Source organism: Notolepis coatsorum (assembly GCF_963971535.1).
Source record: "Notolepis coatsorum genome assembly, chromosome: 3".
Classification (NCBI taxonomy): Eukaryota; Metazoa; Chordata; class Actinopteri; order Aulopiformes; family Paralepididae; genus Notolepis; species Notolepis coatsorum.
This window is the reverse complement of record NC_140167.1, coordinates 66,794,153-66,806,952: the sequence shown is the minus strand read 5'-3', so window position 1 is coordinate 66,806,952 and position 12,800 is coordinate 66,794,153. Positions and strand designations below refer to the sequence as shown.

General features: G+C 44.5%; 1 protein-coding gene across 1 annotated transcript in view; it reads right to left on the bottom strand.

Annotated features, from left to right (window-relative positions):
* The window catches only part of znhit6 (zinc finger HIT-type containing 6), a 157,716-nt gene that overhangs the window by 45,796 nt on the left and 99,120 nt on the right, over positions 1-12,800 (bottom strand). Inside the window, exon 8 of the mRNA XM_084310108.1 lies at positions 8,004-8,084. Coding sequence (XP_084166234.1) covers positions 8,004-8,084 — 81 coding nt within the window. The remainder of the gene's footprint in view (positions 1-8,003; positions 8,085-12,800) is intronic.

Below are 12,800 nucleotides of genomic sequence, written 5' to 3'. Positions count from 1 at the left end.
CAGCCACAACACTACTCTACCCAGCCACAACACTACTCTACACTATCCAGCCACAACACTACTCTACTCTATTCAGCCACAACACTACTCTACACTACCCAGCCACAACACTACTCTACACTACCCAGCCACAACACTACTCTACACTACCCAGCCACAACACTACTCTACTCTATCCAGCCACAACACTACTCTATTCAGCCACAACACTACTCTACACTATCCAGCCACAACACTACTCTACACTATCCAGCCACAACACTACTCTACTCTATTCAGCCACAACACTACTCTACACTATCCAGCCACAACACTACTCTACTCTATTCAGCCACAACACTACTCTACACTATCCAGCCACAACACTACTCTATTCAGCCACAACACTACTCTACACTATCCAGCCACAACACTACTCTACTCTATTCAGCCACAACACTACTCTACACTATCCAGCTACACCACTACTCTACCCAGCCACACCACTCCTCTATACTACTGCTTCAGACAGGTATAACACCAACTCAAATGAAACAAAGAAGGATGGGGTTTCTTTGTGTTTCATGGGTAAGGGAGTGGATTGTGCATAAAGGATGTTTGTTGCATGTTGGCTGAGGGGGCCATGAGTAAAAGTGTATTTCCTCCATGACTAAGTGAAATGGAGGGCAGCCAAAGTGTTTGTGCATGTCTAAATGTGTGTTTTTATGAGTCAGAGAGAGAGAGTGGGGGAGTGTGTCATTATTTCAAATGGCAATAAATTATTGAATGTTGAATCTTGATCGTTTTTGTGATTTCTTTGTGACATATGATGAAGTGGGTTGGTCTTCTCTGGCAGAGAGGATAAATACACATTGGCATTTGTTCATCTTGGCCACCGACAGGAAATTACCACTTTATGTTAGATGCTTATGCAATGATGATAGATTGGAATTATGGGGAGGGGGGCCTTAAGCATAAACCAGACTGGACTTGGAAAGTCAGCCTTTTGTATGAATTGCTCATCTTGAATGATGCTAAATGGACTGCATAAATAGTGCTTTTATCCTCTTTTTTTTATCCACTTTTTCTCCTTATTTTTCTTTTTTCTCCCATCCCAATTTCGTATCGCCAATTCTCCCCTTCAATTCTCCCCTCCCGTCTTGAACGTTGCTAGACTATGCCTCCCACTGGTCGGCTGTAGTGAGGATAGAAGCCTTGCATCACGTGTCCCCTCCAGTACACGAGGAGGCAGCCTGTCGCATCTTTTCACCAGACAGCGCGGACTCTCAGTGGCGAGGAGTAACGCGTGGGAGGCTCACGCTGCACCCGATACTTCCTGTCTCTGCTGTACAGGCGTCACCCAACCGACCTGTAGGAGTCGCTGTCCACAACGTCCAATCCCCACCCATCGACTTTCCACCCGCTACCTCTGCCAATAGAGATAGTATGACGACTGGCCCAAGCCGCAGGCAACACTGACTCTGGGAGTCGAGACCGGAGTCTCTTGCATTGGTGACGAGCGCAATCTCCGCTACGCCACCCAGCCGCACTATATAGCGCTTTTATCAAAAGTGCTTTACAACTTATGACTCACATTCACCCATTCACTCACACACACAAGGACGGCGGAGGCAACCATGCAAAGCGACAACCTGCTCGTCGGGAGAAGTTAGGGGGTTAAGTGTCTTGCTCAAGGACACTTCGACATGCTTCCCAGGAGGAGCGGGAATCGAACCGGGAATCTTCTGATTACCAGATGACTACTTCCTGAGCCACTGTCGCCTCTATGATCTTCAACTCTCGCTAGAAAGTTTGATAAAACATGATCACACATCTCCCTGATTCAATAAGTAAGTGTAAGTGTTTTCAACCTGATCTTTCTTTATTCATCCTATTCAATGTTTGACTGTCTGAACTGATTCCCCCCCATTGCCTTTCTTTATTTATCCTATTCAATGTCTGACTGTCTCTGAACTTATCCCCCCATTGCCTTTCTTTATTCATCCTATTCAACGTCTGAAAAGATTCCTCCCCATCGTCTTTCTTTGTGACCCGTTTTAACTTTAACTCTAATCTCCATGTCGGTGGAAATAAGGGGAAAAGCTCAGATGGTTCTTTCTAGAATAAGTAAAGGTTTGAATGAACAGTGGGCGTGTAGAACGCAGTGAGTTAAGCGAGAGAGAGCCGTGTGAAGCGGTAAACCCTTCATCCGCCTGATCGAAGGCATTCCGAACCGTACACTCAGCTCCGCAACGAGGCAGGGAACCCGATGAGGGGGCGAGGAACCACCTCTCTCTCTCTCTCTCTCTCTGCGTTAGCGCTGCGTAGCTTCGGAGGAATTTACGAGTCAATGATGTCATGTTCATAAACCAATTAAGTCGATTTCATACACGCCGAATAAATCCATCACAACGGCCGAGCCCAGAGGAGTGGGCAGGACGGCCGCACCGACGGGGCGGGGGAGCGTTGACGGGATTCTCACAAACACTTAGGAGATGTGTTGGTTAGTCCGGTGCCAGGAACAGGCCTACCGGGGAATCATCTATCAATCATTTCTTAATGCGTCAATAGGATTTGAAGAGAAGCAGCCTCGGATTACATAAATCCTAAATACATGTAAAAAGGGAAACAATTACAGTTAGTGGGAGGATATAAGTAACACTGAACTGAAATCAGTTTTACTGAGGTATTTGCAACAGCGACAGCTGGGAGTTTATTCACTTCTGCTTCCGAGGTCTGTTTCCGATCCCAATACCAGTATTAGCTATTATATATGTCCACGTTGAAACAATGTAACAATTCATAAAAAGAATTATATGACCAAGTGCAACATCCTAATATATAAGGAAAAGAAAAATAAAGAAATAATAATCTACAGATGTAAGAAAACAGCGTTGTTTGGAACAGACCCCCACAAATTATAATTATTATACATTTCTTCAGTCAAAATGAAAATACAGACAGAAATACCTCTCTTTAACACTTTCAATGCCAACAACGCTATATGTCGTTTGTTCATGCCGACCGTTCATTGCCAACAACGCGATATGTCGTTTGTTTTTTTATTAGCGATTTGAATTCATATTTCATCAATCTAGTCTTACGTTAGTGCTGCAAACTCTCTCTGAGCTCCATTGGGAAAATACCGCCCCCTATCGTCTCCATGTGGTACTGCACCCCTTTGTAATGGATTGCATGAAAACACATGGGGGGGGGGGGGGGGGGGATCCAGTTTCCTCATTTTACTTCTCGCGCAAGCCACCCGAGACGATCGGATTCATTGTGGACCATCAGAACAGCGTGGAATACATATTTCCAGTACGCCGCGTTGGATCAATAAACACAATCGATATTTGGAATGGCGATCAGGAATTGGAATAATCTTTTTGGAGAACATCTGATCTGAGGTAAGGAATCTATTTTACCAGTCTTAGGATAATCAGAACTTTTTTCACAGAGATATCAACGTTTGCCCTATGTGTGTGTGTGCGTGTGTGTGTGTGTGCTGATCAGGAAATGAGATTAGATTTGTCAGCTCGCTTCTCTAGCGTGCATAAGTACACATTATACTATCGATATTCTAGCGTTTATTTGAAAAAGATTCATAAATAGGCCAAAAAATTACAACGTTTTTTGTGTATTCCAGAATATTCCAGTAAAGGGCGATTATCATAGAATTGTTATATTGTCCTGAAAAACGAGCAATTTTCAAAATGGTATAAAACGGAAATGAACAGATTAAAAAACTATCCGTTTCGACAATGTTGACTGCAAACAAGTCATTGATAAGCGACGGCCAGATTAGACACATAGCCATAATTTAAGACATTAAGATTATGCGTTCACAAATGCGAGTGCTATATCATTGAAGTGGGTGGTGGCATTCAAAGGGGTAAAAAGGAAAACACGGCCGGCACGGAAAGTGTTAATATTGTACACACATGACTGTGTGGCTCAGCGGAGCAACAACACAATCATCAAATTTGCTGACGACACAGTAGTGGTGGGCCTGATCTCTGCAAACGACGAGAGGGCCTACCTGGAAGAGGTCAAGGTCCTGGCGGGATGGTGCCAGGAGAACAGCCTCTCCCTGAACGTCAGCAAAACAAAGGAGATGATTGTGGACTTTAGGAGGTCGGGGGTCAAGGACTACAGCCCCCTCAGCATCGACGGGGCACCGGTTGAGAGAGTGAACAGTTTTAAGTACCTCGGAGCCCACATATCCGAGGACTTGACATGGACCACACACATTGACAGTGTTGTGAAGAAGGCACGACAACGCCTCTACTTCCTCAGGCGCCCAAGGAAGTTCCAAGTCAGTCAGAAGATCCTTAAGAACTTCTACTTATGTACAATAGAGAGCATCCTGACTGGCAACATCACCTCCTGGTTTGGGAATAGCACTGCACAAGACCGAAGCAGACTACAAAGAGTGACACGTTCAGCGGAACGCACAATTGGAGGGGGGCTTCCCACCCTCCAGAACATTTACAACAAGCGGTGCAGGGGTAAGGCTAAGAGAATCATCAAGGACTCCAGCCACCCGAACAACTGCCTCTTTGAACTGCTGCGGTCAGGCAAGCGATACCGGAGTCTCAAGGCGAGCACAGAAAGACTCAGAAGAAGCTTCTATCCCCAGGCCATCAGGCTGCTCAACGAACAATAAACACTATGCAACAACCATCAAATGCACACAGCTAGAGCTGCCGCGATTACCGCATTACCGCGGTATCGCTGTTACATCACGGCCACCGCAGAGTAGGCTGAATACCGCGTCACCGCTGTTTTTTATAATAATAATAATAAATTACCCTCCTCTCGTTGGGCTTGCGGCTCTGCAGATATACCCTACTCCTCCATCGAGGTTCCAAGCGACCCTATTGGGTACCAGAAAAGTCACGTGAAACATTGCAGACCACTGATTGGTCAGAAGAGAGACGCGTCACACGTTTTTTACGTCCTGAATGTCAGCTCATCACAACACGGCTAATAACGTTAGCTTTAACTCTCCGCCGGAGTGGACTACCATCGCTCTTCAGGAGTACTAAACGAGACATAATGATTTTACTGTCTGCAACGAATGTTATAATAAAAGCCCTTCGTTCTATACACTTGTCTGATTGAAAACTTTATTAACAGACCGCAGAATGGGACAACTCAGCACGCTCTGAGCAAAGAAAGGAACTGAGATATGAATAGAGTATTGCTTGCCTTGCTATTGTCCGGTAAATACGCTGATGTTATTGAACGTATAACTATATAATGTTAATGCCACAAAACGAATGCCTTTATTATAAAGTAGTAACTTTATAGTAATAATAATAAGAAAGGGTCGGGGGGGTTAGGGGTAACCACCCCTGCCCGCGACACCGAGTGAACTGCGCACGACCAGAGGGGAAACTTCGAATCCGTGTTTCACTTTCAATAACTAATGCGTGCTTGCCGAATCCCAAACAATATTCATGCTGCAAAGTCATCCTCTAAAGATAGACATTTAGACTAGAGGCAGGCTATATGCTATAAAGAGTAGACTACTACTAAAAAAAAAAATGCATTCAAACTTTTTTTTTTTTTTTTTAATTGTGTGCGTGCGGTAGGAAATATTTTGCAAATGTGTGCGGTAAGGAAAACATCAATACCGCGGCAGCTCTACACACAGCACACACATCCACACGCACACACTCACTTTAAACAAACAACACACTGCAGCACCCACTCTCCACACTTTAGATCACCTAAACACACTTTATATTTATTGGTAAAGGATTTGCACTACAACTCGTACACCTTACTGTAAATTGTACCTAAATTGTACCTCATCCCATTTCCGCTTTGCACTATATAGTATTGTATATTAGTATATTGCATAGTATATTGTATATTGTATGGTAACTCAGTTACTTCTAGTCTGCATCGAACATTGTACATATGTCTATACTGAACACTGGGACCTCTATTTTTACATGCTACTTTATTTTATTTCATACTTATCTTGTCTAGCACAGTCTCTGGAGCGTAACAGTAAGAAGCATTTTGTATAAAAGTATTCTGTACTTCTGTATGACAACTATTAAAGAAACTTGAAACTTGAAGAGAATGTTGAATATTTATTTTGCATCGAAAATCACAACATGAACGTACTACTAGCCAGAGCCTCTGCGACTGCTACTGCGCTTACAGATTGGGTAGCGAGTGCAACACCGTCTAATGTCCGTGCGGATCATTGGAGTAGGGTATATCTGCAGTGCCGCAGCCCAATAAAACGTCCAACTCTCGCGCAACGACTCGGCAAACAGTTGCGCGCGGGCCGCATTAACACTAAAACTTTGATGTCAAGTAGGGGGCCGCAAAATATCATCCCGCGGGCCGCAAATGGCCCGCGAGTTTGAGACCCCTGGAATAGAATATTCAAATAGAGTATAATCGTTGTTGGTGGGGAATGAGTTAACACTCACTTTAGACACTTTTTTTTATTTATTTTTTTACTTTTATTTATAGCATTTTCAGCTTTTTTCTGGCCACGCAGGACCGATAGAGGGAGAGAGGGAGAATGGGAGGAGAGGTAGGGAAGACATGCGGCAAATGGTCGCCGGGACTGGGAAACGAACCCGGGACGCGTGTTGCTTTTTAACAGCAGAGGAGTGCAAGAATGTGACAATGTGACCATGTGACCGCGGCAGCGCGAGAGCGGCAGTGCGGAAATAGGCTGTCTATTGCCATTCTCTAAGACAAACGCTAACCTTAACCAGCTCCTTAACAGCGCCTAAACTTAACCTTTCTAACCTTAACCAACTCCGAAACAATGCCTAACCTTAACCTTGCCTAACCTTAACCTTAACCATAGAAAGAATATTGCCATTCTCTAAGACAAACTCTAACCTTAACCAGCTCCTTAACAGCGCCTAAACTTAACCTTTTTAACCTTAACCAACTCCGAAACAATGCCTAACCTTAACCTTAACCATGCCTAACCTTAACCTTAACCATAGAAAGAATATTGCCATTCTCTAAGACAAACTCTAACCTTAACCAGCTCCTTAACAGCGCCTAAACTTAACCTTTCTAACCTTAACCAACTCCGAAACAATGCCTAACCTTAACCTTAACCATGCCTAACCTTAACCGGCGAAAGAATACATGTTAAAAAAAAAAAAAAAAAAAAAATTGATGGGATTCGAACTTGAAACCAACGGACCCGCAGGACCGGAGGACCGCCGCGCTGCCAGGAGAGCTAAGCTTCGAATGAGAATCATCGCGGTTTAGGGCTACATAATGCCGCAAGCTCTGCCGCTCCGCTCATTGTAAAAATATCACAGAGTAAATATGTATGTGTAAATGAATTGAAGGTGTAATGTAATGTCAACACATTTCTCTCCCCAAACTGCATAGTGAACCTTTCAATAATATATGGCAACGTGTCTTAGATATTAGACAGAAGACAACTTCCACTGTTTCTCCAAATGTACTCGTGTGGAAGGAGTCGGACTTCTTTAAATCTACTGCTTACCAGCCAAAACAACAACAACAAGACTCCACTAACAAGTATTGGGCAACACATGACAGGACATCTGCTCTCTGATTGGCATTCGCTAGGCGAAGAGACTAGTCAACTTTTTGGAGCGACGCCTTACAACAATATACATTGATTTCACTCACTCACGCTCTTTTTGTTGTGAACCGAGGGAGCCTACCGTAAATGGTAAATGGCTGCATTTATATAGTGTTTTTATCCTTACAATTTTTTCCTCACATTTTACCAATTCACTTACACATTCACACACAGACGGCAGAGGCAACCATGCAAGGTGCCAACCTGCTCATCGGGAGCAGTTAGGGGTTAAGTGTCTTTCTCAAGGACACTTCGACACGCTGCCCGGGAGGACCGAGAATCGAACCGGGAACCTCCAGACGACTGCTCTACCTCCCAAGCCACTGTTGCCCCACAAGATAAAGATCCGCAAGACAGAGATCACAAGTCATGAGGGATGACGTAAGATGGGACGAGGCGAGAGATGAGATCTTACCTTGTGGAGTTCGCCTTCCTCCCCTCCGCTTTCATGAAGACCTTGACATGGTCCGACGGGGCCTGCGCGTACATCTTCAACCTGAAAACACAAAGTCACATCTCAGCAATGCTCTAGAGATTTGGTTTATCAGTGGCGCGCAGAAGTAACACAAACCCAATCCAAACAAGAGGAGGACAAAAGGACATGTGTATTCTGACTTCATTTCGTTAGGGTGGTGGGCCTGAAAGGTCAAAAGCACAAAGGGAGCATTGAGTGAAATGGAGTAGCCCCGAACGTAGGCCTGTCTGGCAGGTTGACCGATGTGCAGACTCCTGTTGAGGTTTCCCGTCTGGGGGTTCAGTCTCCTCTCCTAGTGACGGCCATGCTGGCGGAGGCCCCTGTACATAGGCAGCCAATGGGCCTTGGACAGTTGCACACTCCACTTTAGTCCAGACTAAGCAAGAGGCGCTTCTCCACATGGTTGGCACTGCGCCAGGCCAGAGTGGCCTATTTAAAAGAGTTATGCCACTGAAATCAATATGGCCCCCGTTTCATCGCTCGCACCTCACTAAACAACTCCCCTCTTCTGCACTTCTGGGCCTGGACATTTTCCAGTGACTATGTTGCGTAGTATTCGGTATATTCACAGCAACCTATAGTTTCCAGTGTTTACCGATTTCCAAGAAGCCAATTCAAATTCAGCTGGTTAAGCTGGGCGATATAACGATAACGATAAATATCGCGATATATTTTAATAATCGATATCGAATATCGAAATTAAAAAAAAAACGAAAAATCGCTTTTTTTTTTCTTTTTTTTGTGACCTGTTTTAAAACCAGAGACAGTGGACAGACTTGTCTTTCTTGCCTGCAACTTAAAGTAATGGCTTTGCTTGTCCAAATGACAATACTGACCAAATTGAGATTTATTTTTCTCTTGTCCATTTATTTTGTTTGCTTTCCAATTTAAAATACAGTTTGAAACAGTCTGTACACAGTAGGCTATGTGTGCTAGCAGATCTAGTCTCCAGTCACGAGTCACAGATGTCCACCAAAAAAGCGCCAAAAGATCGAAAATAAACTAGCAGAGCCAGAACTGTTCAACTCCCCTGGAGCCACAGCCAGCAGAGAAGCCCGTTTACTTTCGCTTTTAAACCAGCTGCAGCCTGAGAACTGGAGTGTGAGGGGATGTAACACTAAAGATGGCGGCAATGACAAAGAATTGCTGCAAAATAAACATACATCTGTTGTTTATATATATATATATATATATAAAAAAAAAATTATACTTATAACAATTTCGATAATTATCGATAGAGAAATATGATAACATTATCATATCGTTATCACGATATGATTGTTTTCCATATCGCCCAGCCCTATTTGAGATAATTAATTAAGCTACAAACCTCAATTCAAAGAAGTCAAAACTGAATCACTGCGAGGCTCCACAAAAGATCCAGAACCCTCGATGTTGGAACTCTTTTAGATTAGCTGAGGTGGAGGACAACAAGTCGCCCACATATTATTACCGCTGGAAGAGAACGGAGCCAAGGAAGCGGAATGGAAGCCGACAGGGAGGAATAGAAACGTGAGCATTAGAAAGGGAGTGAGAAGAAGAGGTGGGAAGGAAAGCAAAAAAGCATCTTGTGTGAATGAAACTGAACTGGGTAAAACAACAAAGGGAAAAAAAACAGGATAACAGATTGTACTCAATAATTGAATTCTCCCTCCCATCCTTTGCAGGGAAGCAAATGGAGCCAAAAGAAAAGCACTATGGGTCTCATCTGCTCATTGTCCTTTATGGAAAACAATGGCTCTCTGGGGGTGATTAAGCCCCAGCTTCACCTCGTGTCCAGTCACGGAGCAGTGAGCATAGACCAAGCACAGCGTCTGTCACGGCGAGACCAGCTGCAGGGTGTCAAGAGGACAAACATGACATGGTGTACAGGTTGAAGGAAATGTAGGGTTTTCAAGGTGTATATAGTGTTAAATATTGGTGGATGACAGCATCTACTTATAGCCAGGTCAGAGAGGTAGATGTGATGGAGGAGGCGGTCAGAGAGAGTCAGTGTGGTAGCAGCGAGCAGGGTGTGTGCATGCCGAGGTCGTTCAGCACATAACAACTGAGGTGTGGGCAAGGCGCTCGCCACCAACGCAGGAGATGCTGGGTTCGAGCCCAGCTCTCGGCGTTGCTACCAGCTTGGCTGGTCGTTCATACTAATACAATTGGCAGTATTAGGGGGTGGGAAGCTGGTGGGTGGGGTAATAAACAATGTTTATTTATGTAATAAACAATGTTTTCCAAGAAAGGTAACACGTCTGACGGTGGTGAATTCTTATGATTACGGATTGCATTAAAGGGGAATGACCACGATGTACAGCCGGTATGAGAAGATCAAGAGATAAACACAACGCAGAAACTACACAAGCCAACAGATGAAGAGGTGATACTGGCTGATTGTGGTCAAGATCTAACAAGGTGGATGACTGGATTCACAGAGGCCCAGCTGAGGCGAGACTTTCTGGATCCAACGTTGCAATTTAAGGAGCAAAATGTAAAGGTATCTGCTGATATGTGATGTCCTTTTCACAACCACTCAATGTGAAGGGCCAACACACTGTCCCCATTGACTGATGGACTGACTGTTGACTAACTGGTTGGTTGGCTGACTGACTTGAGTGACATATTGCAATCCTTATCTCTATTTCTTCAATCTGTATCATTTCACTGAGCTGTAATTCAGCAGTGAGTCAGTGTCCTCTGATGACATCACCAGAGGACATATTCAAACTCATAAACTCTCAATAACTGTCAGACTAAATTAACTCGCACAAAGCCGTTTTTAGAGCCTCTGGATATGTGTGGGATTACGTGCAAAATAAATCTGTGTTGTTTTTCGGTGAAATGCCTAGAAAGTTAGAGAGAGAGAGATGGAGAGACTGAGAAGGAGGGAGAGAAAACTAAACATTTCTGTCTAAAAATAAGTTCTTAGGGTTTCGACTTAATCCAATACCCCGGCAGTTGAAGGAGTGCAAAAAACCCACAAGACACGCTAAGCAACGAGAAGCAGGAATAAAATAACATTTGCTTTGGGCATACCTCTTCTAAAACCCCAACCATATTCATACACGTTCACCTTATGCAATCTCAAAGAAAAACACAATATAATAGAAATAGAAGAGGAAATAGTTTTAGTTTGGCTCGAGCCAAAAAAAAGGGGGGGGGGGGGCAGGAGGTCTAATGAAGTCCCAACAAACATGGAGCCATTTTCAGAGCTATATTTGTGCCTGGAATCGTTCCCTGCCATAGAGGGTTCCTTTATGTGAGGGCAGGTTTAGAGCTACTCTGCAGCCCACGCATAATCATTAGTACATACAGTGCTGCCAAACTCAATTACAGACCAATGTGTAGGCAGCTGTGTGCCGGGGTGAGACGTATCGGTGATCTGATAACAATATAGGCATATAATCAGAGAGCAACGTATAATCACCGATAAGGCATACATACAGACCCTCATCTTTTACCCTCAAATTGTATTACCTATATTTATGTCTTTGTACTATTACCCTGCCATACCTGTACCCCCCCCCCCCATGCTGCTATGACGCCCAAATTTCCCCAAGGGGAACAATAAAGGAATATTTTATGTCACATATACTGATTTATAGTTATCAGCAAATGGGACGCAGGTTTGCAGGCTGGTAAATGAAGGGCCGCTGGTTCGATCCCCGGTGCAAACAGAGCTAATACTGCCGAAGTGCCCCTGAGCAAGGTGCACCTAACACCCCACCCCCTGTACGTACCAGCCTGCTCCAGGGATGGGTGTTGAAAAGGAGCCAACATTAGCTAAAATAATGTGATGCAACACAACAGGCAGTTGCTTGCAACATATCATTGTGGTTGTACTTGTGGTGGAAGTAGCCGAAGCTAATAACTTACTTACAGAGACCTGGTTAATATGATTTATTAACTAAATCAAAGTATCAATACAAAAATAGTGAGAGTTAGGCTGGATGACTCTCAGCGAGGTGCTTAGCTAGGAGACCACGGGAAGAGAGAGCCCTGACCGGATCTTCAAAATCTTTTTTTTTTCTTCACTTTTTCTCCTATTTTTCTATTTTTCTCCCATCCCAATTACCCGCTGTGCCAATTCTCCCCTCCCCTGTCTTGAACGTTGCTCACATATGCCCCCCACTGGCCGGTTGTAGGGAGGATAGAAGCCTTGCATCACATGTCCCCTCTGATACATGTGGAGGCAGCCAGTCACATCTTTTCACCTGCTAGCGCGGACTCTCATTGGCGAGGTGTAACGTGTGGGAGGCTCACACTACCCCCGCCATTTCCTGTCTCTGCTGTGCAGGCGTCCCCAACCTGTAGATTCGCTGTCCACAACGTCCAGATTACCACCCATCGACTTCCACCCGCTAACTCTGCCAATTGAGTTAGTATGACGACTGGCCCAAGCCGGAGGCAACGCTGACAGCCGGAGTTGAACCTGGTGTCTCTTGCGTTGGTGACGAGTGCAATGTCCGCTGCGCCACCCAGCCGCCTTCAACATCTTTATACATACAAAACTGGAAGGGGTGGGGGCCATAGGAACACACAACGTATGGGGATGTCGTGACATTTTGGGGAAAGGTGGGGGAGGGTTTATTGGGGTTAAGAATGAGGGATGGGGTAGTAAAAGTGGCGGCTCGCCACTAGGGGCGCTCGGGCACCGCCCCCCCTGGTTAAATGAGAGAAGAACAAGAACATTTTTTGTTTTGTTTTTTGTTTTATAGCCCTATAAATAATATAAACATGTTTAAAATG